General features: G+C 36.8%; 1 protein-coding gene across 1 annotated transcript; it reads left to right on the top strand.

Moving 5' to 3' along the window:
* The first annotated feature begins 4,198 nt into the window (after nucleotides 1-4,198).
* Nucleotides 4,199-21,767, top strand: dusp3a (dual specificity phosphatase 3a). The gene is made up of 3 exons (XM_055042897.1): nucleotides 4,199-4,551; nucleotides 9,567-9,799; nucleotides 14,078-21,767. Exons 1-3 carry the CDS (start codon nucleotides 4,352-4,354, stop codon nucleotides 14,305-14,307), a joined length of 663 nt encoding a protein of 220 aa, XP_054898872.1. The 5' UTR covers nucleotides 4,199-4,351; the 3' UTR covers nucleotides 14,308-21,767.
* Nucleotides 21,768-27,562: the final 5,795 nt, after the last annotated feature.

Genomic DNA, 27,562 nt, shown 5'->3' with positions numbered 1-27,562 from the left:
GGGAGTGCATCAATAAAACTGCTTCTAAATCAATGTTACATCCTGAGATCTCTGCAACAGGAGGATCACAAAACTGCTACACTGATCATTTAAATGGAGTCTCGAGGGTAAGTCTGCAATACTGGCTGTTCATTTCTCTTTACAAATCTCATGTAGGAATTGATTGGCTGCAAAATGTCACACCTGCTTGAAATGGAATTAAAGATTTAAAGCTGTATCGAGAACAGAAATGTTCAAAATGTTATTCTTTTTCCCCCCACAAACTCTATATAAAGTGCCTTGAAAAACTGTTCATAATGTTTGTCTTTTTCCACATTTTATCAAGTTAGAACATCAAAATTCAGTAGATATTATTGTGAATTTATGTGATAAACCGAAACGAAAGAGTAAATGGTTGTGAAGTAAATTATGAAGTAAAAGATTTCAGAGTTTTCAATGACTTGTTTATTTTTTGATTTGTGTGAGAATGCCTTCATCTCCTCTTAGTTGCATGTAGTTTCCACAAAAATATGTTTCTAAATCATTAGAAACAGATTTTGTGTGCTGCATTCTTTCAGTCATGTTCTAAACAGCAACTTGCCAGGGACTGGACATGGAAATTAGTCTCTATGCCTAAATTACATGACAGACTGGCATTCTCTCATTCTTCAGCTCATACTCATCATGATAACAAATATGAAACAAATACTTGACCTGCAGTTACACAAAGCAGAGAATGCTGACACCCTCCCTGGAATGAGTGGTATTGCAAAAATGACAACAACGCCTAACCCTAAATGGAAACCAGTGAGAGATCAGGTGAAAACATTTTCTACATCAATTGTTGACAAACGTTTTCCATCAAGTCATTTCAGTTGGAAGAGATCCATCATTCATGGTCACTGACTGAACACGGCTGAATGCTCCTGGATATATGTGGACTCATTAACCTGCTGCATCATTCATGATCGCCACCAAGAGGTCACATTCGGGAACAGCAAATGGTGTAAATAATAAACTGACTGTGTTGCTCACTCAGCAGCAGAATTTAATTCATGACTTCTGTTTAACTTTACAATTGCTCTGACTTTTACCCTGACATGACCACCATTTTTAAAAAGTGTCACTTTATGCAGCTTAACACTAGTTTACGTGGGATTGATTTAATGAAAAAATGGCTCCATCTAGTGGCTGTTTGTGCAATTATTAGAAGAAAAAGAAAAAAATATTTTGACTATCCATGTGTGCAGCCATAGAATAATAAGAACGGGAATATTATTTTAAAAAATGTTCCGGTGCTTGTAAAGTATTTGTCATCAGAGTACTATGACTCCACCAAGCCAAAGGGCAATAAACAAAAACCAGAATGAAGTCAATTAACAATATTTATTGTTACACAAATAAAAGGGTTTCCTGTTAACTTCATCCATTCGTTGTCAATCCAAAAATGTTTCAACCCAAATTTAAACAAACCCACATAAACCACTACAGTATTCACTGCAAACTTAAGATGCTCTCGACTCATTGCAAAATGATCACATGCAACCCAAACTCAAGACAACACCAAACAGGATCGGGGCCTCAGATTCTTAAGATTAACAGCAGCATGAAATGTGAGTATTCAGGAAGTGACTCAAAGACAAACAGAGGACAAAACAAAGAAAATAAACAGAAGATTGTTAGGCAGCAGTCACAAAAACTAGGGGGAGACAAACAAAGAAGAAATTCAAACTCTAAAAAGACATCAGGAAGCAGTGATAAAACCGTAAAACCAAAATACAAAGATTACTAAATGCTTATTACATCACTTTAATCGAGTCAATTTAAAATACATTGAAAACACTGCATACCTGCATCGCATAAGGCAGCACTCTAAGGTCAAATTTGATGTAGCAGACCTGGTGCAGCCCTAAAAAAAACAAACAAAAAAAAAAAACATAAAAAAACCAAAACGTACAATTCAATTTGATTAAAAGAGACAGATGTATAAGTCTACCCTGCAACGTTGAACAGCCACACGCCCAGGTAACACTACCACCAGAAGGTCATTAATACAGTCTTGTATAAAAACACCACATCAGCAAAACTTATTTAAGAAGATCAATTTAAAACTTGTTTCCTTCAACCCTAACACAGCCAGCAAAAAGTGGAACGTGTGGGCCCAACACACACCTGGTCTCACACACAGGAAATTAACACTTGGCCACCTTTCCAGCTTCCCTTTTATGGAGGCTCAGACTGAGGAAGGAGCGACACCTGGTGGTGCCACTTGTTACAACAGTAACTATCCTATACCCTCTGTAAAAATGGAGAATTTAAGTTTCTCCTTCTTACCTTTACAAATAACCTCGAAGTCATCAACATCTGTAATATATCACAGTCCAACAAATCATATTACAATAAAAAAAAGCATGTTTGCTTTGGTAGACAGATGAAACTTATGTATTCATTACATGGATAGTGATAAATGTCAAGAAGTTAATTGAAAGTCCTAAACTCTTGAATGGATTTGGCTCAGCATTCCTCGCAAGGCTGCAATTATACCAGTCGCCTGTGCAACTCTTTCTCCAACAAGTTTTCCTTCCATACAACTTTCCAAGAACATGCTTGCATACAGCATGCTGAACATCCTGTTGAGTCCTGATGACTGTCTGTTGGGGAAAGAAAAAAAAAATCAGCAGTCGACAAGAACACAAATAGGCTACAACTTTTGTCATTTTTATTGTTTTTATGTCACATTCTAATTTAAAAAAAATAATAGACGTTTGACATGTTTCGATCCTTAAGTAATTGATTATTTACGATTTTATTAGTAACTTTTTATCAATATCCTGATATTTCGAGATGCACTGGTAATAAACAGGAGGCAACCAGTTAAAGGAATGAGCAAAGCATAAAATCTACAAGCTGATACGAATTATAACTTACGTGGTCATTGTCCACGTAACTATCACTTGCAAAAGGGAATAAGAGCACAGGACTCTTGCTCCTATCAGAAGCCCACGGAAAGTCCAAAAGTGTAATGGTGGAATTGCAACGAGCTCAGTACCATTGAGTTCAGTAACATCCTCAGAGTGCGACTGCGAGACACTGACTGTGTCTGCTGGAGATAGGGGTGAAGCGGAGACTCGTCAAGCTATTGTTGAACTCTACATATCATACAGGAAGTTATTTAAAAATCTCTTCAACATAAAAAAAGAATTATTATTATTATTTTATCTTGTGCAGCTGCTGGAGCTTTATTTTTAAGAAAACAAAGTAGCTCTTAATGTTCCCCAGTGAGGAAAATTCAGGTATACAAGCTGCAAAGTGACAGGCAAATAAACCTCCAGATTCACACAAGGTGAAATGTAATAAAAAATAAAAGCAAAAACAAATTTGCAACTTAAAAAAATATACAGTAACACGAGGATTTAAATAAATGTGCAACTGAGTAAAGGAATTTAAAATTTGTAAAAACTTTTCTTGTTAAGTAGCACCTGTTGAGAACAACAAAACCTGACCAATTGAAGAATTGCTGTATCCATTTGAAGTCTGGATCCCTAAAGCAGTTAAAAATAGTCATTGTGGTTAGATCACAAAATGAAAAACCTTCTAATGAAGACGGCTAAGCAGTTCTTTTGAATCTCGAGGGTTTGCTGTGCTTGGTGCAGAAAGAAGGATAGTTCCTCAGATGCATTCTGAGCACTGCTCTGAAAAATTCAAGCTTCACACTGTTTTAATAGTCACCTAAACACACCCACAAATCACACAATGCTCAATACACATGATTTTGGAAACTAACAACCTCTTCAGCATTCCCTTGATTAAATCACAATGAACTCAAAGTTAGTGTGTCTTCCTGACTGTTTTACAGTTTTTAGATACTGTTTTATATTATTGCTTGATGTTTATTGTAACACTTTTAAGATTGAAAATGTAAAATGCATTTCAAATTTAATCAATTCTCATTATTAAACATTAACAATGTAAATACGTAGGATTTCCTTCATGGAATATATTTAAAAATCATACAAATACAGAGAGTGTGGTTTTACTGTGATTTTGTCAGAGATAAATGAAATGAAATAAAAATATGTGAAAACAACAATGTCACGAATAAAAACGTTAATAAAAATAAAAAGTTTCTTGAAATGAGCTTCGCCTTTTACTTTGAAAGGGTGACCGGAACAAAGTGTGGAAACTCCCCCACTCTTTTCACCGTTGGGAGAAAACCGAAGGGCTCGCGCACCTCTGATGAGACACCTTGCAGAGCGCGTGCGACTAACATGCGAAGATAAAAGAAATGCTGTTGGACACCAGCGGCGGTCTCACTAGTCAGGCGGTGGTTGGAATCTGAAACCAGTTCGACAAGGGGGACAAATAACGAGCCATGAAAAAACACCTGAGCCCCACGAAGCAGCAGCATGACCACCACCACCAGCCGCCGCCCCCACCGACAGACATCCCGGCTGCTGGCGGCGAGTTGACCGTAAACGAGCTCAACGAGCTCCTCTCCGACGGCAGCGGCTTCTACAACCTCCCCACCCAGCACTTCAATGAGGTCTTCCCCAGGATTTACATCGGGAACGCGTGAGTACTCTTTGTAGACGAGCTACAGTGGCAGTCCTGTGGACTGATATTTAGTATTAATCAAACGTGACCATGACAAGAGTGTCGCATGCTGGGCATCACGCACGCTGGGCGGGCTTCCTGTTTTGTTCTGTGAATGCAGAGAAGAAGCGACAGGCTGTCGGTGTCAGCGGCAGCAAGCAGCTGTTCTCCAAACAAAGCAGCGAGATGATCCGCAAGACCAGAGAGGAACAACAACAGTCAAAGGTCCACAAATGTATTGATACAAAATTTGGTAATAGAGGCACAGAGCCAAAATTGGAAGCAGAGAAACTGAATTTCAAGACATCATGATCTCCCTCCAATGTCACTGCCGTGAAATCGCGTCTTCAATAAGCCGCTCCCTTCCCTGTCCAACTGGAATCTGCATCTAGCAGATAAAAACAACACACACACACAAAAAACAACAACAAAAAAACAAAACTTAAACTAAAGGCGTCATAATCAGAGATGAAATATTTCCTTATAACTTCAAAAGGTGGAGTAGAGCTGTTTTGAACAAAACAGTATCCAGCTGCTGAATCACTGTTCAAGCAGAGATAAACATTGAGATGGCTAAGGTAAAATAATGTGGAATTAATTAAACTTACATAAAAATGTCAAATTCACACAAACATAAGATGGCACTCTAAATGATCTATTCAAACAGTTTATTAAAGATAAACGTTGATCTAGGGGTTAGTTACATGTTAGGATATGGTTTGTTGTAACTGAACAGGTTTGCATCCATTTGCATTTTGTTTCTCTGCAACCTGCAAAGTGCTAACAGCACAGAGTTGGAGGTGAGGTCAATGGGACAGGATGTATGTCATATTCCTGGATCTCAGTGCTTCACTAAAATCAATATGAATATGACTGTCTGCATGTCTCAGAGCAAAGTGCTGGCAGTCCTGTGCTCAGTGGAAGCTCATCAGGCCTGAGAGGCACTTTGTACTTTCAACTTCATCATTTCCTTTCAGAATGGAGATGTTTTGTCTGATGGAGAAGTTTTGTTCCATGATTATGAAGAAGAGTTCTTTTGTGTTTATTGCTCTTCAAAGCCAACACACAGGAAGAAAGTCAGTGAGTTATTATATTGTCTCAATGCTACAAAGCAGTCACACTTTTTATCTGGAGTACTCTCAGCATTAATCTCAGTCAGCAGATGTGCACAATGACTGTAACATTTTCCTTTTCAAAATCTTTCACTCTTTCAAAAACTTTTTACACATAATTGAATGGGGTAAACTTTCAAACTAATCGCCTTTTGGTGATTAGGCTATTCGTTAGGCAAGAAACATCATATGTGGGGCTATTCTACATTATTGGTCATTTTAATATCTTTAACCATTAAAAAAATAAAAAATAAAATTGTTGGGTTCATAAAAATTTTGGAAAAACACTGCTTTTCTTCCTGCCTGAAGCTGGTGACGTCATCCGGTTTTGTAGTAGCCAAGCTCCTCTATTCTAATTTTTTTGCTAACTAATTGTAGTTTGCAAAAAACTGCCAAATGTAACATTCACAAAAATATGTTTTTTTTTTCATATTTGTTAAAACTATCAACATATTCTGGTGACTGAAATGCACTGTTCCTGGTCAAAAACAACCAATCAGATGAAGGTCTTCGTGTCGTCAGTCACTCTTGTGTACGCGCTGCTCAATGTGCTAATGGTGGAGAAACAATTTACCGTTCCAGGAAAAACTGTTTATCCACGGCTTTGTTGTGGTGAACATGTAATTCAACTTGTAGATATTCATTAGAATGTTCTTGAAGTACAGATACATGAGTGTTCTTTTGGTAGTTTGGTGGCATTCAAGGAACCGGTTTTGCTCAATTTACACATAAAATTATTACTTATTAAACTAGTTTTTTCATAAAAATCTCAGTCCTCTCTGTCTGCAGATAACTAGTTTCACATGTGGCACACCAAAAATAGCTATTTTAAAAAGGAACAGGGACATTTTAGTGCTCAAAAGGGATCCGAGTGATCTGGATACATTGGGACAGTTTTGCTTGTCCTGAGACTAGAGGACAATCTTAAGGAAGAGTGAATGTGTAGCATATATATGTGTAATGCAAATCTGTGTCCACAAATGCTAATAAATTAGACACATTTCCCTATATTTTGATGTTTATACTTGAAATGCATTTTTCTACTAGTACAGGTCCCTGCAGAGGAGTCATTTAAGTTTGGGGAAGGGAAATTAATCTTTGGTAGAAAAACCTACTTTGATACAAACTGCCTTCTCAGATTTTTTTCAGTGTTGTCTGCTTCTTCTGTTCAACATATCTCCCTGGCGAACAAAAATAATATATATAAAATTACAATAGGGTTTCCCACTTCACTCCAATCCCAATTTTATCAGTGCATGAGACAACAACTTAAACTGTACTTGTTTAGTCAAGTGTTCTGAGAAAAGTTCCTGTTCATAAATGGATTATGATTGTACTTTGCAGACCTGTGCTGTTGTTCAGTTCAGTAGCAGTCAGCACTCTTGACACCACAGTGCATGGCTTGGGGACAAAATAAAGGTGTGGTTGTTTACTGGTTAGTTGTAAAGCTGCTCTTTAATAATGGATGCGTTGGGACTGCAGATCCCAGGGTGAGGAGGCTGTGACTCGAGCAGAAAGGAAAGCATTGGATCTGAACCTGGCTGAACCGTGTTCACCTCTGCATTTAGTCGGTAGTAACACTTTACGACATATAATGCATTTTCTTCCTGCTTCATCTAAGTGCTCATACTGTAAGCATTTGTTGAATCATTTATGAAGTCCAGCCTTTCTCACAAAAGTGTTATTATTACTACTATTGTTATTATTATTTATTTTGAATGGAACTAAAGGAGCTGTATGCTGCGTTTGCTTTTCTTCATCATTGCCCTTCATTTGACACGTAGGGAGATGGGCTGCTTTATTCCAGGATTTTTTTATTAGTTCCTCGAGTGTGCAGGTGTGTGTGTGTGAACAGGGTACTTCGTTGTCACTGTCTTAAGGGAGCTGCTTGGGGCCAACCAGCCACATCTCACCAGCCTGATATCGACTTTAAGCACAAATAGCAGTAAAAACACACAAAGCTGTCAAAGCAAACACCCCGGACTCATGAAGGTTGATGACTGAAGTCGTGTCTTTTCTATAGGATTTACTGCTACATAATTCCATCAGAACCTTAAACAATCTAAATATAATAGCAGTAATAACCTTATTTTTTGTGTTTTATTGAATGTTTTTGTTTTACATTGCCATGTTTTTTGTGACAGTACAACCACAGTCTTCATTGTATTTCTCAGGACATCATGTGACAGGAAAGCACAAAGTGGCACATTATTTTAACATTGAAGGAAAAGGTTGTACCATCTTTTAAATAAAAACAAATGCAGACCTATTTTTTTATTATCATTATTCTGGCCACACTCCCGAGCAGTACAATTTAGTTGAACAATCTTTTGTTGAAATTAAAGTTGCAATTTTTTTTTCTCTACCAGATGAAGTTTCTGAAGTGTTTTCATGAGATTTTGCACTAAATTTATCAAAATCTTGCCATCAGCTCTGATCAACCTCTCTGTCCTTACCAAAAAGCTTCCTCACATCATGATGATGCTACCACTACCATGAGCCAAGCACGCATTTGTATTTGGACACCTTTAGGTTGATGCACCTAACCCAATCTGAATTGTCTGAGCTCAACAATGAATTGGGAAAAACTTTATGTTTCTTGATGTGTAAAGCTTATAGAGGCCCCAAGAGACATAAAGCTGTGGCAAATATAGGTTCTTCAAGGACAATACAAATGCATAAAAAATTGTGATTTAACAAAATCTGGAAAGTTTCAAGGGCTATCCATACTTTTACAAGGCACTTACTTTTTCTTTATGTAGCAACAATTTCTGTCTATTTTTCCTGTTTAAAATATAAATTATTACAATTAGTGATGCTGAATGCTCCATATAAAACCTTGACATAACTTGGTCTTTTATACACAGTGAGACATTTTATTCACAATCAATGGACAGTGCTCTCAGGCAGTTTGGAGAGTAAAGTGGTTTCAGGCATAGGGCCAGACAGACCTGAGCAGCAACCATTCTGTATGGCTTTGTTGTGGCCTGTTAGCTGTATAGATCTGATATGCAGTGTTGCTGTTTGTAAAGGCAGCATTTATTAGCACTGGAGTTGGAGCAGGAATAGCTTTATTGTGTCGTGGAAATGGAGGGCATGAAGTAAGAATAAAGCTGTTGTAGTGAAATTGGCTCTATGGGTTGAAGAGATTAGGTTTCTTGTTTTGTTTCAGTTTCTTGGAATCAATATGCTGCAAAATTTTGCTATCCTGCTTTTCTCATTCTCATTTGCTGCTGAAAATGCACTTTTTAAAAATGATTTATGTTGATAAAAATGTTTGTATGAAACATAATATTGTTTTTCCAAATTCTAAAACTTTTTGAACAACAAGCAGTACAGTTAGGGATCCCTGGTGAAACTGTGTTAAATTCCTTTATAATAAAATAATTTTCCAGAGTAGCAGTATTATATTATATCTCATATTCAGTGGGGAGAAAATAATTCTTATTTCAAGACCTATTTTATTTCACAAACTCTCTGGTCCCACATTGAACTATAAGTTAAAGATCCTCGTAAGCATGAAAAGTGGAAAAACAAGACACCATTCTGTGCAAAAGTTCTATTTGGGATACATGTTTGATCCTGCATGGCTTTTACGCCTCAAAACAAATCTAAGTTTATAAAGATAACTATGTTTCTGAGAACGTGGGAAATAATTTCTTAAATGAAGCACAAGGATTTCAATCATGCATATTCCTATTGTGTGTATTATTCACCAATGATGTATCATATCAAGCAGTTCCTGAGGCCTTGGACAAACCTTGACAAAAGCTTTAGACATACTTTATAGGAGTTAACATCCCAAAGCTTATGGCAACCTGCTAGATAACTGATCTGCACTCTATATTTCTGCTCTTTGAATCTTCGTTCTTACTTTCTTAGGTTTGTGGCCCACAACCCCATGCGACTGCAGAAACTTGGTGTGACACATGTCCTCAACATGGCAGAGGGCACCTCCTTCATGCACGTCAACACCAGTCCAGAGATGTACGCCGGCACTGGGATCACGTACCATGGCATTCCAGCCAACGACACAAAGGGCTTCAACCTTAGTGCCTTCTTTGAGGAGGGGGCTGATTTTATAGACAGAGGACTAGCACACCATAATGGCAAAGGTTAGAATGTTACTGTTGTTTAGTGGGGCTCATCTGTTTAAATACATAATTAAAAAAATATATTTTAAAGAGCTACTTTTTGATATTCTTACATTTTAGTAGCTTTAAGCTGCAGTAGGTAACTTTTAGAAAAACATTTTTACAAATATGGTAAAACTGTCAATGCGTTGACGCTATAATATGCCAAAAAAATTTGTTTCTCCGGCTCCATTTGACCATTTGTTTAATACCATTTTCCTTTGGTATCATCCATCTATCCATCCATAGTCATGCACACTTATTGATAGTGGGGTTGCATGGGTGCTGATGCCTAATCAACTGGCGAGAGGCAATGTACACCCTGGACAGACCACCAGTCCATCCCAGCCTTTTGGGATCAATAAAGTATTTTTAAAGTTGTATTGGATTAAATTGCAGAAATAAATCGTTCCTGGTCAGAGACAACCAATCATTAAAAAAACTGATGGGTAAAATAACCCCCCCCCCCTTTTTTTTTTTTTTTTTTAAAAGCTGTCAGTCAAAATTATGGAAAGTCTAACTCAATCTCTGACTGAGATCTGGAAGATGTCTCATTTCTGTATCAACCCCACAACCAATGAGCTAACCAGTCTTCTTAACCAGAGACTGGTGGTCTGCAAAATAAATGGACTATAACTGAGACACAAACTCCTTTAGCTGCTTGTTGAATAGAAGAAACATGATTTAATGATTAAATGGTGCTTTAATGATTCAGTCATTGTAATGCAGGGTTTCCCCCAGTGTATTATAAGCATGGCTTGTTGCCAGGCTTTACTTGCCCCATCCCTGCCAAGCTAACCACTGTTTATTTATTATGAGTATGTTTTTATTTTTTATACACCAGTAACAGGTATTGCAAAGACAGGTTAAGTCAGATCTGTATTTGCTGCATTGAACTTGGCATGCATCATGACAAGTTCACTCAAAATGGTCCATTTGGAAGGTGCTCTTGCAGAGCACCGTCAGCTGTACGTTTTATATAATTCCACTTGGATGGCTGTCTTTTATTAGAATACTGCACCAAGGTACACATCAAATATAAAAGCTTGAATGTAAACCCCTAAAAGCATGGCTGTAATCCTGAGTTGTAGTCAGGATTTAGAGGTTTGCATTGAGTGCACCAAAAGACTGATGTGAGCACAAATAACTTTGTGAACAAAGAATATGTGGCATGTGCATTTACATCTCACACTCTCACTCAATACATGTTCTGGCACATGCTTGATAAAGTGTATTTAAATCAACCACACCACCAGCCAATCGCAGACAGGGTTGTGGTCCAAAGTATTCCTTGCAAATACTGCATTTTCTTAGATAAATAATAGTCATTCACAACTAGCAATGCAAAACACTTTACTATACAAAACGGAAGGATTTAGGAAGACACAAGAAAAGTTACTACAATAAATAGTAAGTTTTGTAGAATATTTAAGAATGAGAATATTTAGTAAAGCACTCAGATATCCTTACTCATCATTGTCTGAGGTAATATTTATTTTAATTTACTTTGTTTAAATGTGACCAGCATTATATTTCTTATTTTATCAACTGACTACTTAAGTAGGATTTTCAAAATGTTATATATAAATTCCTTTTTTGGGTATTTGTCTTCTTTAAAACTCAACATTTGGTGTTTATGTATTGTCAATAACGTCTTTCAATAATAGATCATTACCTAGTCAAATTATCTATCAACTTTTAAAAATGTTTAACACAAAAACTAAAAGAGCTGCTGGTGGACTGCACTAGCACTGTTACCATTGGACTTAGCAAGTTTTCTGGGGGAAATCTCGGTTCTGTCTCTTGAAGTGAGGACAGAAGATAATCATGAAGCTAAATCCGAAACTCTCCCGAGTCCTGCTCCATATTCTGGTGTCAGATCATGTCCCTGGTTGTCAACATTGTCAAAACGTTTTACGTATTACACCACTGGATCTTGTGGATCCTGTTTTTAAACAGAATCTCTAGCATTTTTAGTTTGTTTAAAGGAACAAAACAGTAGAAACCGCCAGGGAGCTGAGTGTGGAATTTGATGCTGCTGCCAGGTCAGGTGTTCTGTACAGTAACAAAGAGTTTCAGAGAGCAAAGCAGAGGAAACATTCAATCCCATGAGGACATAACCATCCTCCACCTGAAAATTCTCATCAGCTCTTTTAGAGTTTAAAGAAAATGTAGTCAACACTTATTATTAGTGTGCTGAACCCTGGATTTTATGGCATAATTTTACTGCTAGGTGTAACACAGGAGGGCATCTTAATTAGCAGACAGTTTTTGACAAAACCTGTAGAGCACAGTATAAATCAGATAAATAACTATAAAGCGCTACAGTGGCAAAGAAAGGATAGATGAGCAGTCCAGGATGGTCTTGGAGCTCTGTTATGTGTGTGCTTTTGCTGCAGTGGGATGACGTGTTCTGCACAACATTAGCTGTGACATTTTATAGCTCTCAGCTCCAAAAAGGTCATGGTCAAGATTTTAATGAGGACCTGCACTCATGCATTCTTAATAAAATAGGGTAAAAAATGAGGCAATAGTTTGAGTCGTTTTGCTAAAATGCTCATGAGGCAATTCTTTTTTTTTTTTTTTTTTTTTTTTTAATTAAGCAAGAAAAACAATTCAACAGATTCAATATGCAACCATGCTATCTTGAAAGAAGGATTAATCATGATAAAAAAAATATATAACATTTCCTTTAAGACTGGATGTTTTTCATCCAGTCTTAAAGGAAATGTCATATTTTTTTATAACATTTATACCCTGAAATATATGTTTCAGGGTATATTTTCAAAAAGACGGTTTTAAAATACAAATATTTTGGTTTTGAATAATCACATTTTTAACAAACCTTTTTTTGGTTGGTCTAATTTTCACAGTGTTGGGCGCTGTCTCACTGCAATACATGCTCATACTTGACAGATGCCAAAGGTTAGAATACGAAAGGTCACAGAATGATGTATGCCTGTTATTGACAGATGAGAATGATGATTAAGGAAAATGTGAATATCACTGTTCAACAGTGATTTTGCATTTCCGTGATTTTCTTTTAAATTACTGTGCAACCATATCCATAATCAGGCATTGCCTGATTAAGGTATGTAATTTGGCTGTAGCTGATTTCAATCAAATGAAACAAACTAGGAGAGAAAGCAGTGAAACTGTCTGTTCTGACTCCGGATGGGGTGAGATAATGACTGAAGGTATGAGCCAAAGATCTCGCATCTCTAACAGGATGATTCAGATTCAACATTGATCCACGGTTGGCAGGAATATTAGGAGCAGAAGAGGTCATGTCATTGGAAGGATTTTCTCAGTCAATACAAAGGAAGAGAGGGAAGGAAATGAGGTGTTATAAATAGAATAAACTACAAGGACACAGAGGGGTTGGGTTTTCAAAGGAAGTGCAGAATCTGCAGATCTGACCTGAGACCAGTATATCAGCTACTTTGTTAAATCGCTCATGGGGTTTTCAGCCACCCTGTGAGCACAGTGGAACAACGATTTATCTTTGGATATAACAAGCAGTACAGTATATATACCAGATACAGATACAGACAAGTTTACCCAGTCTACATGTGGCTTTGCTCGGGTGTGACTGATTTCTGCAGCAGAGGTTTGGTCTTGTATTTGCATCTCCTGGCAGAAAAGTTGCTGTGCTCAGCAGCTTTAGTCGCAGCATCTGTCCCCCAACTTTTCTTTTTCTTTATTAATTTATCATCTGTGTTTGCTCCCAGTTTTCTTCACCTTGCTACTTTTCTCCATCAGTTTTGCTTAAAACATTCAAACTGGTTCTTTTTACTGTTAGATTTTGTATTGTCTGATCATAGAAGTATTGTTTTACAGATAAATTTGTTTATTGGAAAAATATATGCACAATGGAAGACGTTCTTGCTCTACTTACATATGTTTTAGAGAGGTGTCAATCAAATGACCAGAGATATTAATCATTCAATTTCTACTTTAATTAGCCCTTGTTAGAAATGCTAAAAGAAAAATGAGCAAAAAGTAAAATTTTCACGGAATAATATGGGATTATTATTCCGTGAAAATTAAAAATCCACAATTACTGAACTCCAATAAGCAAGTTCGACTCTATCAACAATTTACTAAACTTTAAGTTGAAATTAAAGTGCATCAACATTTTATCCATTTTTAAAAATATATTATTTAAATGCTTTCAAACAATTGTAATATTTAAAAAATGTTTGCAGTGACACCTGCCTTAAATGAGTGCTCTTCACTGTTTTGACGTTGATCTTATAGGGAAGGTGTATGTGCACTGCAGAGAAGGCTACAGCCGCTCCCCGACCATGGTTGTTGCTTACCTTATGATGCGCCACAAAATGGACGCCCGGACAGCTCTCGCCACCGTGAGACAGAAGAGAGAGATCGGCCCTAACGATGGCTTCCTTCTCCAGCTGTGCCAACTTAATCAGAAGCTGGTGAAGGAGGGTAAGCTGAACGGAGAGGCGGGCAAAACGAAGACCAAATGAAAACAGGAGAGATGTGTGTAGGACCGGTCTCTTCCTGCCAGGCAGATCGCACCCTAACCAAACCAGCACCCGTCTAACATATCAGGGGTACAAACATGCATTTATTGTGTAAATACCTGTCCTTCATATGTGCACAAACAGTTTCATTTCCCATGCTCCTTTTTATTAGTCCACACTTCACTTTCAGGCAGATTTTTCTGCAAATCTTTGCTCTAAATTTATATAGTTACAAACTTACCTTCCTGAGGCATTTGTTTAATTCCCACAAGTTAACAAGACAAACACCTTACCCTGATTTATAAAACACCCTTACATATTTGTATTTAACAGATTATAGCACAATCATTCCATAGTTTTCCACTGCCGGAATGTCAGTGATGTCTCTGTGAACAGAAGTAAATTTCAAAAGGAATAATAAAATTCCTTATTAATAAAAATGTGTGACCATGGACAAAGAGTGCAGGAAGAATAATCCCAAACATTCCATAGAAACTACAACAGAAATAAAGACGCCCAAACTTAATTCTTAAAATACTTTATCTTCCTTCTGCTGCTTTGTGGCAGATGTTTCATGCACAAAAAAAGCAAAACAATGAAATCCACTTTCTCACTCTCAAATGCATCCAAACTTTGGCTGTAGCGTTTCAGTTTTGGCCTCTAGCTTGACAACATTGGCAGTGAAAGTGTTTATCCAACGAGAACCAGGAAGGGTTGAGATAATTAAAAATAATGAGCTGTGCGTGTTACTCACGTTACAGTTGTGTTTGTGAGTATGACAGATATTCTTTTTAGTTGGATTGTGAGGTCTCCATGGTAAAAAGGTTGAAAGGCAATATCTATTTCAATTATACTTTAATCAATTTTAATTTGATTAATTTCTATGTGACGAAATTAATATTCTCCAGTTGAAAAATATTCTCAGATATACAACGTGACATTACTTTTTATGTGGCCAGCCTTTTGATTGCAAAGGCAGATAAAGTAATCTCCAAGCTCTCTGCAGTATTATAAGCCAGTTAAAGGTTTACATTTTTAGTTTTGTGTAAAATCTCTGTAATAAATTTGAAATCACAGTAGAATGATCTGTCTTCAATGGAGGGAAATTTTCTTCTCTACAAATTCTTGTTGTACTGAAGTAAAGTGAAAGCATAGTTTATTGAAAGGGAAAGTTTACAGTTCATTATAATTTTTTTCCTTTCGCTTCTTAAGATGTTGCACAATCAGGTTTTAGAGTTTTGTTCCCTCCTTTAAGTAAACTACCAGGATGAAACTGCCACGGTCTAAACCCTGATTAATTTGCTCATCAACCATTCTGTTTTAATTTTTCTGCTACTTAGGTTTATTGTCCAGTTGATGAACCCGTTTGAACCAAGGTTTGCGTTGCTGTTTGCGTCTTTGTGAGTGGAGGCAAAAACAGACAAGATTTTCTCTTTTAGTATCACTAAGATTACGTCAACGGAAAGCAGACTTCTCCAGTATTTTTCACATTGCTTCAATGATTTAACAATGTTGAATCTGTATGCTTTATCAAAATACCAGATTAAATTAATCTTAAATCAAGGTTTGTCAATAAAAGAGGAGATTATAAGCTTTATTTTTCACAGTGCGAGGCCCAATATGCTGTCATAAGGGAGGTTCAAAAAGCCAATCTGAATCTAGAGGCCTTTCAGTGTCAAACGTATCAGCTGGGAAGGATGCCATTGGCCTTCAATCGAGAGAGTTTCTGTCATCACAACAGAGTAAATCCACTGCCAGTTCCCCGACACAGCCCTTCAACCACTATCATATGCCACTTTTTCATCAACACCGTTTATCACAACACACCCACACCTTCAAATGTGTGCCACACATGCACACACAAACACACACTTCCTTTGTTTGTATGCACTAAAGCATTGCAATATATGTCAATACCCTATCAGATATATAGAATGTAATCATATTTAGAATGACTAATTCAGCAGTACTCGTTAGGAAACAACCTCAGTTCTATAATTCTTTGCAAATGACTTTGCATTTACAGCATTAGTAGACAAAAGTGTAAATTATTTTGTCCAGGAAAGGATGATATATACCATAGATTACAGTGAAATATGTAGAGAAAAATCTCGCTTCAGTATGAAAGTCTGTGTCCAGTAATTCAGATTATATAAAACTCTGGCGGGACAAATATTAAAATGACTTTTTCACCTCATTAATGCCACTATTAATTACTCTCTCAATATATCTGTATACATCTGAATATATATATGTATACTGTATATACATATTTAAGTGTTGACATATATGAATGTACAAGCAATGTGTCTATAACTTGTAGGTATTGTCATTATGTTCTTTAATATCATGCTATATTTGTATATGGGTCCTTCTGCCATTGTCACTGTTTTAACAACAAAACTACATGTTCATTAATATACAGATATGCATGTCAAGTGCTGTATAAATGTGATATTTTAACCACTTTATTTTAATTAAGGCACTTTCCATTTTGTTTAGAGATGCAATCAGTTGGCCAAAGATTATGGGGGAAATTTGTTAAATTTTCTGTTTACGGTTTGAATATGTTGTACTCTAATATTTAGAGTTTATAATACTTAGAAGAAAAAATTATTTCAAACAGTAAAATTTCTAAGAACCCTGGAACGATTAGGAACATGGTTTGTCACAGTAATAGAAGTATTCTTGTTGTTTTATTAAAGCACCTGAAACATTTTTTTCTTTTCTCTGTGTTCTCGTACTTAGATTGGGAAAAATCATATTAGACATTGGCCAAGACAAGTTTTACTGCTGCATCTCTCATATATTTTTCTTGTTTATCACCATGGAGTTTCTTCATGAATTACAGCCACATGCATACTAATTATCAGCAGGTGTACCATCACACACAAGAATGCACTAATGGCAATCACCCATTTAAATGGTAGTTTTTATACATAAGCAGAACAAAGTATTTTTTGTGCCATTTCACCACATTTTCTCTCATAGTTTGTGCTTATTACAAATACGAAGAAATAAAAAAATTACAACTTGAAGGTTGTTCACTGTTGAAAAAATTCAATCCACACAAACTCCCTTCAAAAAAGTATAAACTGTAATGTCACTAGATTATTTGACACAGAGCAGCTTTTTCAATTATGTATCTGTCTTAAATTCAACAAAGTCTTAAGTTACAATATATGAAAAAAAATAATTATGGGACATTTTTGCATAAGATGACCTTTAGTTAAAAAACAAAGCATCTGTTCAGTCCTGCTGATATTCTCACATAACTGTCGCCCTCTAGTGACACAGAAACAGATGGTGTAACCATCTGTTGTCTGTATGAATGACTTTTATTTCACTTTGCAAACGGCAGGTGCACAGGACTTAAAAATCTTAACTATTTAGAAACTTGACCACTAGATGGCTCATCCTCTTGTTGTGTATTCTGTCTTTATTTATTCAGTTTATATGAAAATTCAAGAATGAGAGCATTTCATCATCAGCAGCTTTATTAAAGACACAAATGGGTCCTTAGAAAGATAATTTAAGAACATTTAAAAAAGAAACGATCACATAAAAAAAGATAATAATCACATATACAAGTCAGTGATTTACAGAAAGGTTAAACTGCCAGTGATTCCACATTCTGGACTTAAACATGACTGAGCTGTGTGAAATATCTGTTAGTATCTTGATGATGTTGTTTGTAGAAACACGTAATCTCCACATAAACCTGTACATAAGGTTTCATAAGAAAAGTGGAGACACCAACACCATCAAATAACTGACTAGCACTAGTCCATCTCGTCATCCAAAGCAGCATCCTCATTCCATCATTGTATACCACTTTGAGTTTCTGTAAACTGCTTTGTTTATACTGTCTTCATAAGTGACCAGAATACAGAGGAGTACAGTATGCTAGAGAGCTACTTTAACTAAGACAGAACACATCCCAAACTTGCGTGGCAGCATTTTGGCTTGTGCATACATTAAACAGCGTTTATATATAAATATATTTTTACAATTTGATTAATTGGACAAATATATTTGAATATTTTATCTCTAAATCTTCTCTGTGTTAAAAACTTTAGGTATGACTTGTATTCATGTGTCTGTCAAATGTGTTTGAAATGTCAAACACATTTGGTTCATAAGAAAATGACGATTACATCATCTTCTTATGAAACCTTACTCAAGAAGTGCAAAATCTACTTTTTGTCGAGGTTGTATTTAGAGTATTTTTACTGTTTTGTTCTTTTTCCTTTCACGTTAAAGTAGTGTACCGTTTGTGTGGGTATCACAGAAAATACACTGAAGTTTGGCTCTGTAACATGACAAAATGTCATGTGAACAAGTTTAAGAGATGTGAATACTTTGCTTTGCACTTTGTGTATAGCCCCCCCTCAATGCGCACAACTACAGAAAGGTCATTTTACAAGCCTCATGTCATAAAAAAAAAAAAAAAAAAACAATATTTCGACTTCCAAACATTGACTGACATGCCCAGACCTGCTGTGAACTCTGACTCATTATTGGCAATGAGGAAAAGCCAGATAAGATAATATTCTCACAGGGAGTTAAACACGAGTTCAGACTTTGTTGAATGAGAACAAGTGCAGTTTTACTGTTTTTCCATCCCGGTATATGTACAAGTCATTCCACTCAACTCTGACCTATTTCATATTTAGTTGTGTGAAAATGTCAGAGTTGATCTTTAAAGCTGCTCATTAGATTTTTTCCCCCCTCACATATGCTTCCTTCTGTTGTTAAATAGCCAGGAGTCAAGTTTTAAAGTCAAATTTCTCACTGCATGGTTTATTTTCCATGACTTGGTCATAAATTTCACACCATCAGTGGAGCCTACATCATCATCCAAAATGCAGAGCACCCACTGTACTGCACAAAAATCTTTTGAAGAAACTCGCATGCATTTCTAGCTGTATTCCTAAGTATTTGGGAGTACTGTACACAAAATGAAAGACATTTCACTGATTGTTGCAACTCTTTAAACAATTAAACAATTATAATCAACTGCTTGCAGTGATCTGTTGCTTACAAACAGGTCAAGTTTCAAAAACAAATTTCAGTCTTTTATTTAACAAACCAGCGTTGTCAAAGTGTAGTCCGCAAAGGCCGGTCTCCTGAAGCTTTTGCATGTCTTCCTGGCCTGTACACCTTAATCAAACGAATGCATTGTTAAGTCAGTATTTAGTATAATGCAACAAAGTCCTGGTAAGAACCTAAATATTCAGTTCAGGCAGAGATGCATCTAAAAGCTGCCAGATACTGCCTCCCTGAGTACTGGAGTTTGACACCTGCAAACCTTTTCTGACACCAGCAAAATGAAAAAGCTTCCCTGTGACTAGACATGGGCTGGTATTAGGATTTGGAGAGATGTCGTTACTTCAATTAAATGTTCAAGATGCTGGGAGACCTAAACAAACTACGAATACATTGATTGCTAAACTGAATTGCTTTGTTCCTAAATATGACTTGTAAGAAGTGTTTATAGCCTATCAAAATGGTGTTAGCTTTTTATTATTATCTGCCACAGCAGGCAGCTTGTATGAAGTGGGTTGTTTATTTCACCAGTAGAAATCACCTGTCAGACATTGTTTGATTTAAATGGTACTGTTAAAAAGTGATAAGTGGCACTCCAGTCTGTCTGCCATTTTTTTTTTTACCTTAGAAATTTCCTGTCTTACAGGAAACTCACTTGTTTGGAAGTATAAAGTTTCCACCTTCAGGCATCCAACACATCTTACTAGCTGCTTGAAGTAACAAGTGTGGGGAGGCGAACCTTACCCAAATAACTTTGTTTTTTTTTTCCTACAAGATATATTTTCACACCGCTTGCTTTATCGTATTTGTTTTGCAAGGTGTCTGTACACCTTGTAGGAAAAGAAAGTTTTTGAAAATTCCCCCTGTACACAGCTGACTGACTCCTTTCAGCAGCAAGCAAGAGGAAGTTCAACACTATTGTCTGTCATTCTACTGCTGTCAGTGAACTTTGAAGCTATAATAGCAGTGAAACATTACTAATATGTAAAAGAAAAAAAATTGAACCACTGCTTTTCTTTAAAAAATAATTAGAAACTGGAAGCCAGCCCATGTCTGGATCCGTGACAAAATATAAGAAAACACACACACACGTATCTTCATTGTTGGTTCTTAATGCATTGAGAAATAGAGAAACACTGCCGTCTGCTGTTCAGCCCGTATATTTGTTTGCACATATTACAGTAGTTTCTGATCATATTTTCACATACGTTTGCCTCTTTTTCCTACATTCAGCATATTCCATACATTTGTTTACACAATGCCAGCATTATTTTGTGGATCACACAATGTATTATAAAGAATGTGAAATGCCATTTTTAAATATTATATATGCTGAATATACACAAGGCAATTGTAAATTGCTGCATTTTATCCTCATAACAGGCCTGTTACAGTGTAAAGATTGGACAGTGTTTGAATGTAATAAGTTAAAACTGATGTTTTTTTTAAAAGCTTGTGAAGTTATTGACATTTGGTTGTAAGTTCTTTGGCGGTTTAACTCATATGTACTGCTTTTTTGTACACACTATTATTGTGACGTACTTCTTCAACCATTCTGTTAAATATCCTTCGTCATTATCTGTGTTGCTTTTGGATGAGTCACCTACATGAATAATGGTAGTCAAAGCTGGGCCAGACTGTAATTGTAACTCATTTGCTTTGCAGAAGAGGCTTGTTAAATCAATCAAGAGTAGCCAGGTAGTTGTGTTTATTATCACAGAAAAGTACATAAATCGACTTATAAGTAATTTCCTGTGATTTTCTCTTAATTTTGCAATCCCATGCGGTGTAAGTCAGCCATCTGCCGGCCATAAAAAGCTGAGATGATAGTCAATTGATATCTCACGGCATGGAAAGTCGTCTGCTTTAACTCCTCTAAATTGTCCAAGATGTAATAATCTCTACCCTATGGTGCTCTTGAGGACTTCCAAACACATGCTGGAAATTACTTACAAATACTGCTTGGCCCAGGTGACACTCCATCCGTCGTCATTTTCTCGCCTTCATTCTGATAAGTGGCTTAAAGAAGGCGTTTTAGCACAAATGAGCCCACTGCCCAACTCTTCTGGAGTCTATTATGCGGTCCACTTCTTGTCTCGTTACATTTCTGTTCATGTAGAGATTCTGCAAAAGGTCTTTGTTGTGATGTTGGATTGTCTGTAAATGGGTCTTTGTCATTGCTGACGTCTCAACAGAAGCATCACCACCCATAGCCTTACAGTAATGACTGATTTGGGATACGTTTTTCAGTTTGTGTATTTCACTTCAAGCAGCTGGAGAAGGGGTGAACCCTTAAAAAGTTGGATGATGTTGAAGTGCACTTGATTTTAAATTGCTGTGTTATTTTTCTTACCTTGGAGCAGTCCATTCTTTCTTATGTTTAAAAACAAATAAATGAATGAGGTATTATCATCTTAGACTCTGTTTTTTTCCCCAATCACTTTTCACAAAAATTTAATGCTGCAGCATTCCCTACATGAAAGTTATTATGGAAACAAAGGCAAGAGACAAATCAGACATACTCTTATTACTTTATTTTGTTAAGATTAAAGTTTTGTTTTTTTTATTTGCTAGAGGAAAGATTTCTAAACTGTGTAATTTTTCAGAATAACGAACAAAAACAAACATTAGCTCTATTACCTCTAGATGTGACAATGGAAATAAAACTTAGTTTTTGAGCTCAAGGTCTTGTAAATTCAACATAAAGAGATTTTGTCACCATAACTTCATAAAAATGCACTCAGAATTAAAGGGGAAACTAAAGTAACACTCTAGATTTCAATTAAATATTCTCATTGAAAAAAATTAACAGTGGAAATAAGAACACAAATTATTTTAAATCAGAATTGTTACACCTGGATTCAGACTCAATATGAAAGTGGAAAATAACATGACAGGTTGATGCAGTGTCAGTGAATATTTCTCAAGACATGTCTAAATGACACTTAATCGTGTGTATGGTCTCCACATGTCTGTAAAACCTCCCAGCAACGTCTGGGCATGCTCCTGATTGAGATGGTGGATGTTCTCCTGAGGGATTTCTTCCCAGACCTCAATTAGAGCATCAGTTAGCTGAACACCCACTGAACAGTCTGTGGTGCGACGTGGCAACTGATGTTTCTGTCAAATCCGATTTCCCAGACCTGAATCGGATTCAGGTCTGGGGAATGGGCAGGCCAGTTCATAACATCAACTTACTCAAGCAGGAACTGCTGAACACTTCAGCTACATGAGGACAGCATTGTCATGCATAAGAAGGAACCCAGGGCCCATTGCAGCAGCATATGGTCTCACAATGGTCCTGAGGATCATATCCTTGTACCGTCTGGGAGTAAGGGCTCATCTGGCTAGCACATGGAGGGCTATGCAGCCATCCAAAGACATCCCCATGATTGACCCACTACCAAAATATTATACTAGAGGAGGATGTTGCAGGCAGTATAATGTTCCCCAAAGTGTCACCATACTCTCACGTGTACTCAGAGTGAACCTGCTTTCATCCATGAAGAGCGAAGGGTGCCAATGGCGAATCCGACAACTTTGGTGTTCCCTAGCACACATTGATTGCTTTGCAAGGTGTTGAGCTGTAAGCACAGGCCTTTATGTGCACGTCAGACCCTTATACCACACTCATGGAGTCTGTTTCTAACAGTTTGAGTAGAAACATGTACATTTGTGGCCCTCTGGAGGTCGTTTTTAGGGCTCCTGCAGTGAACCTCCTGTTTGTCTTTGCACAAAGGACAAGGTAACAGTACTGCTGTTGGGTTGTAGCCCTCCTATGGATCCCTCAATGTCTTCTGGCATACTGGGATGTCTCCTGGTACCTAATCCATGCTCTGGACTGGTAGCACAGGCCCTATGTGCCTTCTCGCCACCGCTTGAAATGATGTTCAGTTTTGATAGCTGCACTACTTGAGCAACTTAAGAGGGCTGTAAAAAAAAACTTTGTGACAGCACTGACAAAATGAAAACGTGACTAAAAGTTCAACCAGAAGGCACAAGAACAGAAAAATGATATGTGGTCACCACTTGCAGAATCAGTCTTTTATAGGGGTTGTCCTGCTAATTGTCTCTCATTTCCACCTGTTGTGTGTTCCATTTGCACAGCAGCAGGTGAAGTTGATTCACTATATGTGGCACTACCTAACATTGATTCCACAAAAGGTGTGACTGATTTGGAGTTGCATTGTTTTGTTTAGGTGTTCCCTTTACTTTCTTGAGCAGTGCGTATGTATGTTAATCTGTGTTTTTGAGTGACTGAAAACTCACCAGTTAAATCAGGCACATTCAGGTTTTTATGCCTTCACTGGATTGATATGGCTAAAGTGATAAAAATAGATTTTGTGTACAACTTTGGAACTTTTAATCATTAGAGCACACAAATACTAAACCTCACAAACTATATTAAACCATCTGTCATAGTAAAAAAATAGTCTGACTTTGACCCCAACCATTTTGAAACAAATACGAAAAAAAAAAACAGTCTGGAAAATCTGTAAGTTTGAAACAGAAAATGTGTAGGAAACTGGTCTATCATCCAAGCAAATCCAACGAGGCAAATAAATCCAACAGGTGGCTTTCACATCACCCCAGGAAGTAAACCAAAATAATATCAAATTTGGAATGCAACAAAACACTCAAAGCAGCTGAGTCTGAAGTCATGTTTGATTAAAATCAGGCTAGAGTAATGGTGAGCCTCACTTTATTTTTCTTAATTCATTTCAAAATCTTTCCGTAAGTTTTTTTTTCTTTGACATAACCATCAGTTTCTGCAGTCTGAAAATAAAAGAACATTTCTATAAGCCATGAATTTAAATAAAAGGCTAAAACTGACTACTTTTACATTGATCAGATATCAAAATTGGACTCAGTGTCATCACAGTAGCGTCACTTTTTTTTTTAAAAGGATTTTCTGGTAGAAAAACTTGCAAAACAAAGCCGAGTTAAAAAAGGGGCTTACAAGTGCAGATCACTTGCAGTTGCACACAATATTGTATCAACCTATCTATCTGCAGACTTTCAGTTTTTCCTAATTTTACACATTGTGTTATCTGTAACAAAAAATTTAATTTAAATCTAACCAACATGCATCAAATCTAGAAGAAGTCTAAAATAATGCAACAAATAGATTCAGGATTTAGTGATAATAAAATAACCAGAATAAATATTAAAAACCAAAGAAAAAGAAAGTAATAAATTACCGGTATACTTGCACCACTGGCACAGCTCAGCAAAACAAAACTATAGAAAAAAACCTTCAGAAATTAAACGGAAATATCTTGAAATTTTCCCAAGCTCTGATCGTTTACAACTTTGACCACTAGGTGGAGCTAAATCCCTCTGTTCAACTTCTGTAGGGAAAGGAGAGCTTAATGATGGAGAACGAGTGGAGCTGGGAGAGGTCTGAAGGGAAATGACATAAAGAGCAGGAACGAGATTACACAAAGAGGTTGAGGAAACCTTCCAAGTCTAGTTCTCCAAGTGTTGATGCAAATGCTATTTTATGTTTCACAAGACTTGACCTGCACACCTGGGATGGACCGCTAACGCAGCATGACATCCATCAGAGTTGCTGAAAATGCTCAAACCAGCCTGAGTTACTGTATCTCCACCTTCTCTGCCTCTCTCCATCTCTCCACGCTCTTTTGCACTGCAATTACTGCACGCCAGCTGTGTGGTACCCCAGGGGCCTCCCAGTGAAACAGCAAGCCTCCTTCCTTAAAGTACCTTGGAAAAGTCTTCATACCATTTGAACTCTTTTTTTTTTTTTGCGTTTGTCACATTACAACTTCACAAAAAGCATATTTTAAAAACATTTGATGAAGCATTTCACTTCAGCCTTGAGTCAGTACTTTGCGTAACTTTGCTGCAATTATAGCGCCGACATTTTGAGGGTGTATTTAAGAGCTTTGCACATTTTGATACTGACATTTTTGCCAATTTCTCGTAACAGAATAGCTCAAGCTCAGTCAGATTGGACGGATAGCCATCAGTGAACATCAACTTTAAGGACTTGCCACAGATTCTTGGTCCATCTTTTTTTTTTTCTGGATTATTCAAATGCACGAATTTTCTTCGAACCATTCCGCCATAGCCCTAGATGAATATAAAATGTTTCTGTCCAGCTGGAAGGTGAACCCTCAGTTCCAGTATCAAATCTTTTGGGATGTAGATTTTATTACTTAACCCTGCTGAATGCAAATGTATGTCACATTTTTCTTAAAAAATACACAGAAAACTATACATGCTTTTTCTTTCACTTCACAGCGCGAAAGGTGTCTACCACTTAAACTTTCATAAAAATACATTAGTTTTTGTTTGTAATGTAGTGAAATGTGAAAACAGTTCAGCTGCTTGGATATTTTTGCAGTCAATATTTTTGAAGCAAAGGAAAGGAACAACAATGCAGAGACATGTAGGGTCTGTGATTGAGAAAAAATGCCATGTCCAAGTTTCTCCAGGGAGCAATAAAAGTCAGGAAGCAGCTCAAGTGAAAAAGGAGGAATTATAGGTTCCCTTCAGCTGCTTATTTGAAGGAACCCAGGATGCTTGTTTCTAAAATCTCATCAATAACATCTCAGGTCTCAGTGTGATGAAGTGCCACTTAATACTGCGGTTTGCAGCAAGTGGAAATGTTTACAGCCGACGCCGGAGTCAAAGCAGACAGGTTCCTGCATTTGGTTATTTCCACTGCTGTCATTTTAACTTATTTCCATGGTGGATGGATTTAATTTCCACTTTTCAAATAAAGGTGAATTAAAATGTCAAACTTCAAATACAATTTTAACTTCTGTACTTTTTTTTTGTTGTTTGTTTTGTTTTATTTTATTTTTTATACCTGATCTCGTAATTTCTCTCATCAGGCTTGAATAACAGGTGAAAGCTTATGTTTCATTCTTGTTTATGGGGAAAATGAATCACTCTTGAGAAACAGGATATCCATTATTTTACAGACATTTTTAGCCCTGAAATTCTTTGAACATTTTTATTGCTTGTTGACTCATTTATCCCGTTTCCTTCAAAGTCCATGGAATTGATCCACAGTCACATTTTTCCTTTTCTTCTCTCCCATGTGTTTAGATTTGTCAAAGTACTTCAGTTCGCTTTTCCCCCAACCAAGCCACTCAGCTTTAATCTTTATCCTCATTTTAACGGCTTTATCAAATAGAAAGCATATGATGCTTTCTTTAAATCTTCATATCCTGTGTACACACTCAGAGTATGAAGAAATAAGTCACATCTGTGGCACAGCACTAATTATTAGAAAGCATCAAGATTTGGGGAAAATTGGCAAATAAGAGAATGGGCTTTGTAGCTCGGAGGTCTTCAGATCCTTTTCCAAACGTGCCCATGGTGTTTTCCCTCACTCGTTTCATCTCCGCTGCACTCGCTGTGCTGAATGTTGCTCCTGCGGCTCGAGTGTTTACACATCGCACCCACACCCTGATATGAGGATAAAGCTTTCACTTCAAGCCAAAGAAAGGAGACCGTAAAGCTGTGTTGGAGAAAGCTTGCTGAAACCGCAGACAGCAATCAACGAGTTTCTATTCCTCTTGTACTTCGAGACTTAATTTATAAATCGATGAGAGAAATTTTGCACTAATGAAGCCCTTGGTTGCTATGGAATTAAAGGAATATCCATAAACACAAACATCCTTCTGTGGAACCGTTCTTTGTGCTTGTAGGACACTTTGTAGCTGTCAAAAGTTAACGAAGCAGAATTTTTACTCAACTTGCAACTCCCTCTAGCTGCAAATTATGAATTCTATTCTGTTTTTAGTTCATAACATCTTTCAAGCAACGGCACACAATTGTTTAAAAACTATTTTTTGCATTTTTATACACAGACACTGCTCTGGTGAAAGTTTTGCGAATATAGATTTTTAACATCTTGTTCAAAAGACTTAAAATACATTCAAATAAACCAAAATCAAATGTGGGGTTCCACAAGGCTCAACGGTCTTGCCACTTTTTTCCCCAACATTTTTATGTTCACTGTAGCTCAGATGATCTTCTTATTTTCATGTACTTACCTGGCATTCAAATGGTACTGGAAATATAAACTTGTCTTTAAAAAAAAGAACATTTCTAGCTAGCCACAATGAATAAGATGGCTATAATTATGATATAATGGAGTAGTTCCAGTAATGGTTATATACAGTGACCCAATGTAACGTTGGACATGTTAAAGAGCCTATGACAAAGTCCT

The sequence above is a fragment of the Poeciliopsis prolifica genome, unplaced genomic scaffold, assembly GCF_027474105.1.
Source record: "Poeciliopsis prolifica strain line A6 unplaced genomic scaffold, Auburn_PproV2 SCAFFOLD018, whole genome shotgun sequence".
Classification (NCBI taxonomy): Eukaryota; Metazoa; Chordata; class Actinopteri; order Cyprinodontiformes; family Poeciliidae; genus Poeciliopsis; species Poeciliopsis prolifica.
The sequence above is the reverse complement of the archived record's forward strand: the minus strand, read 5'-3'. Positions and strand labels throughout refer to the sequence as shown.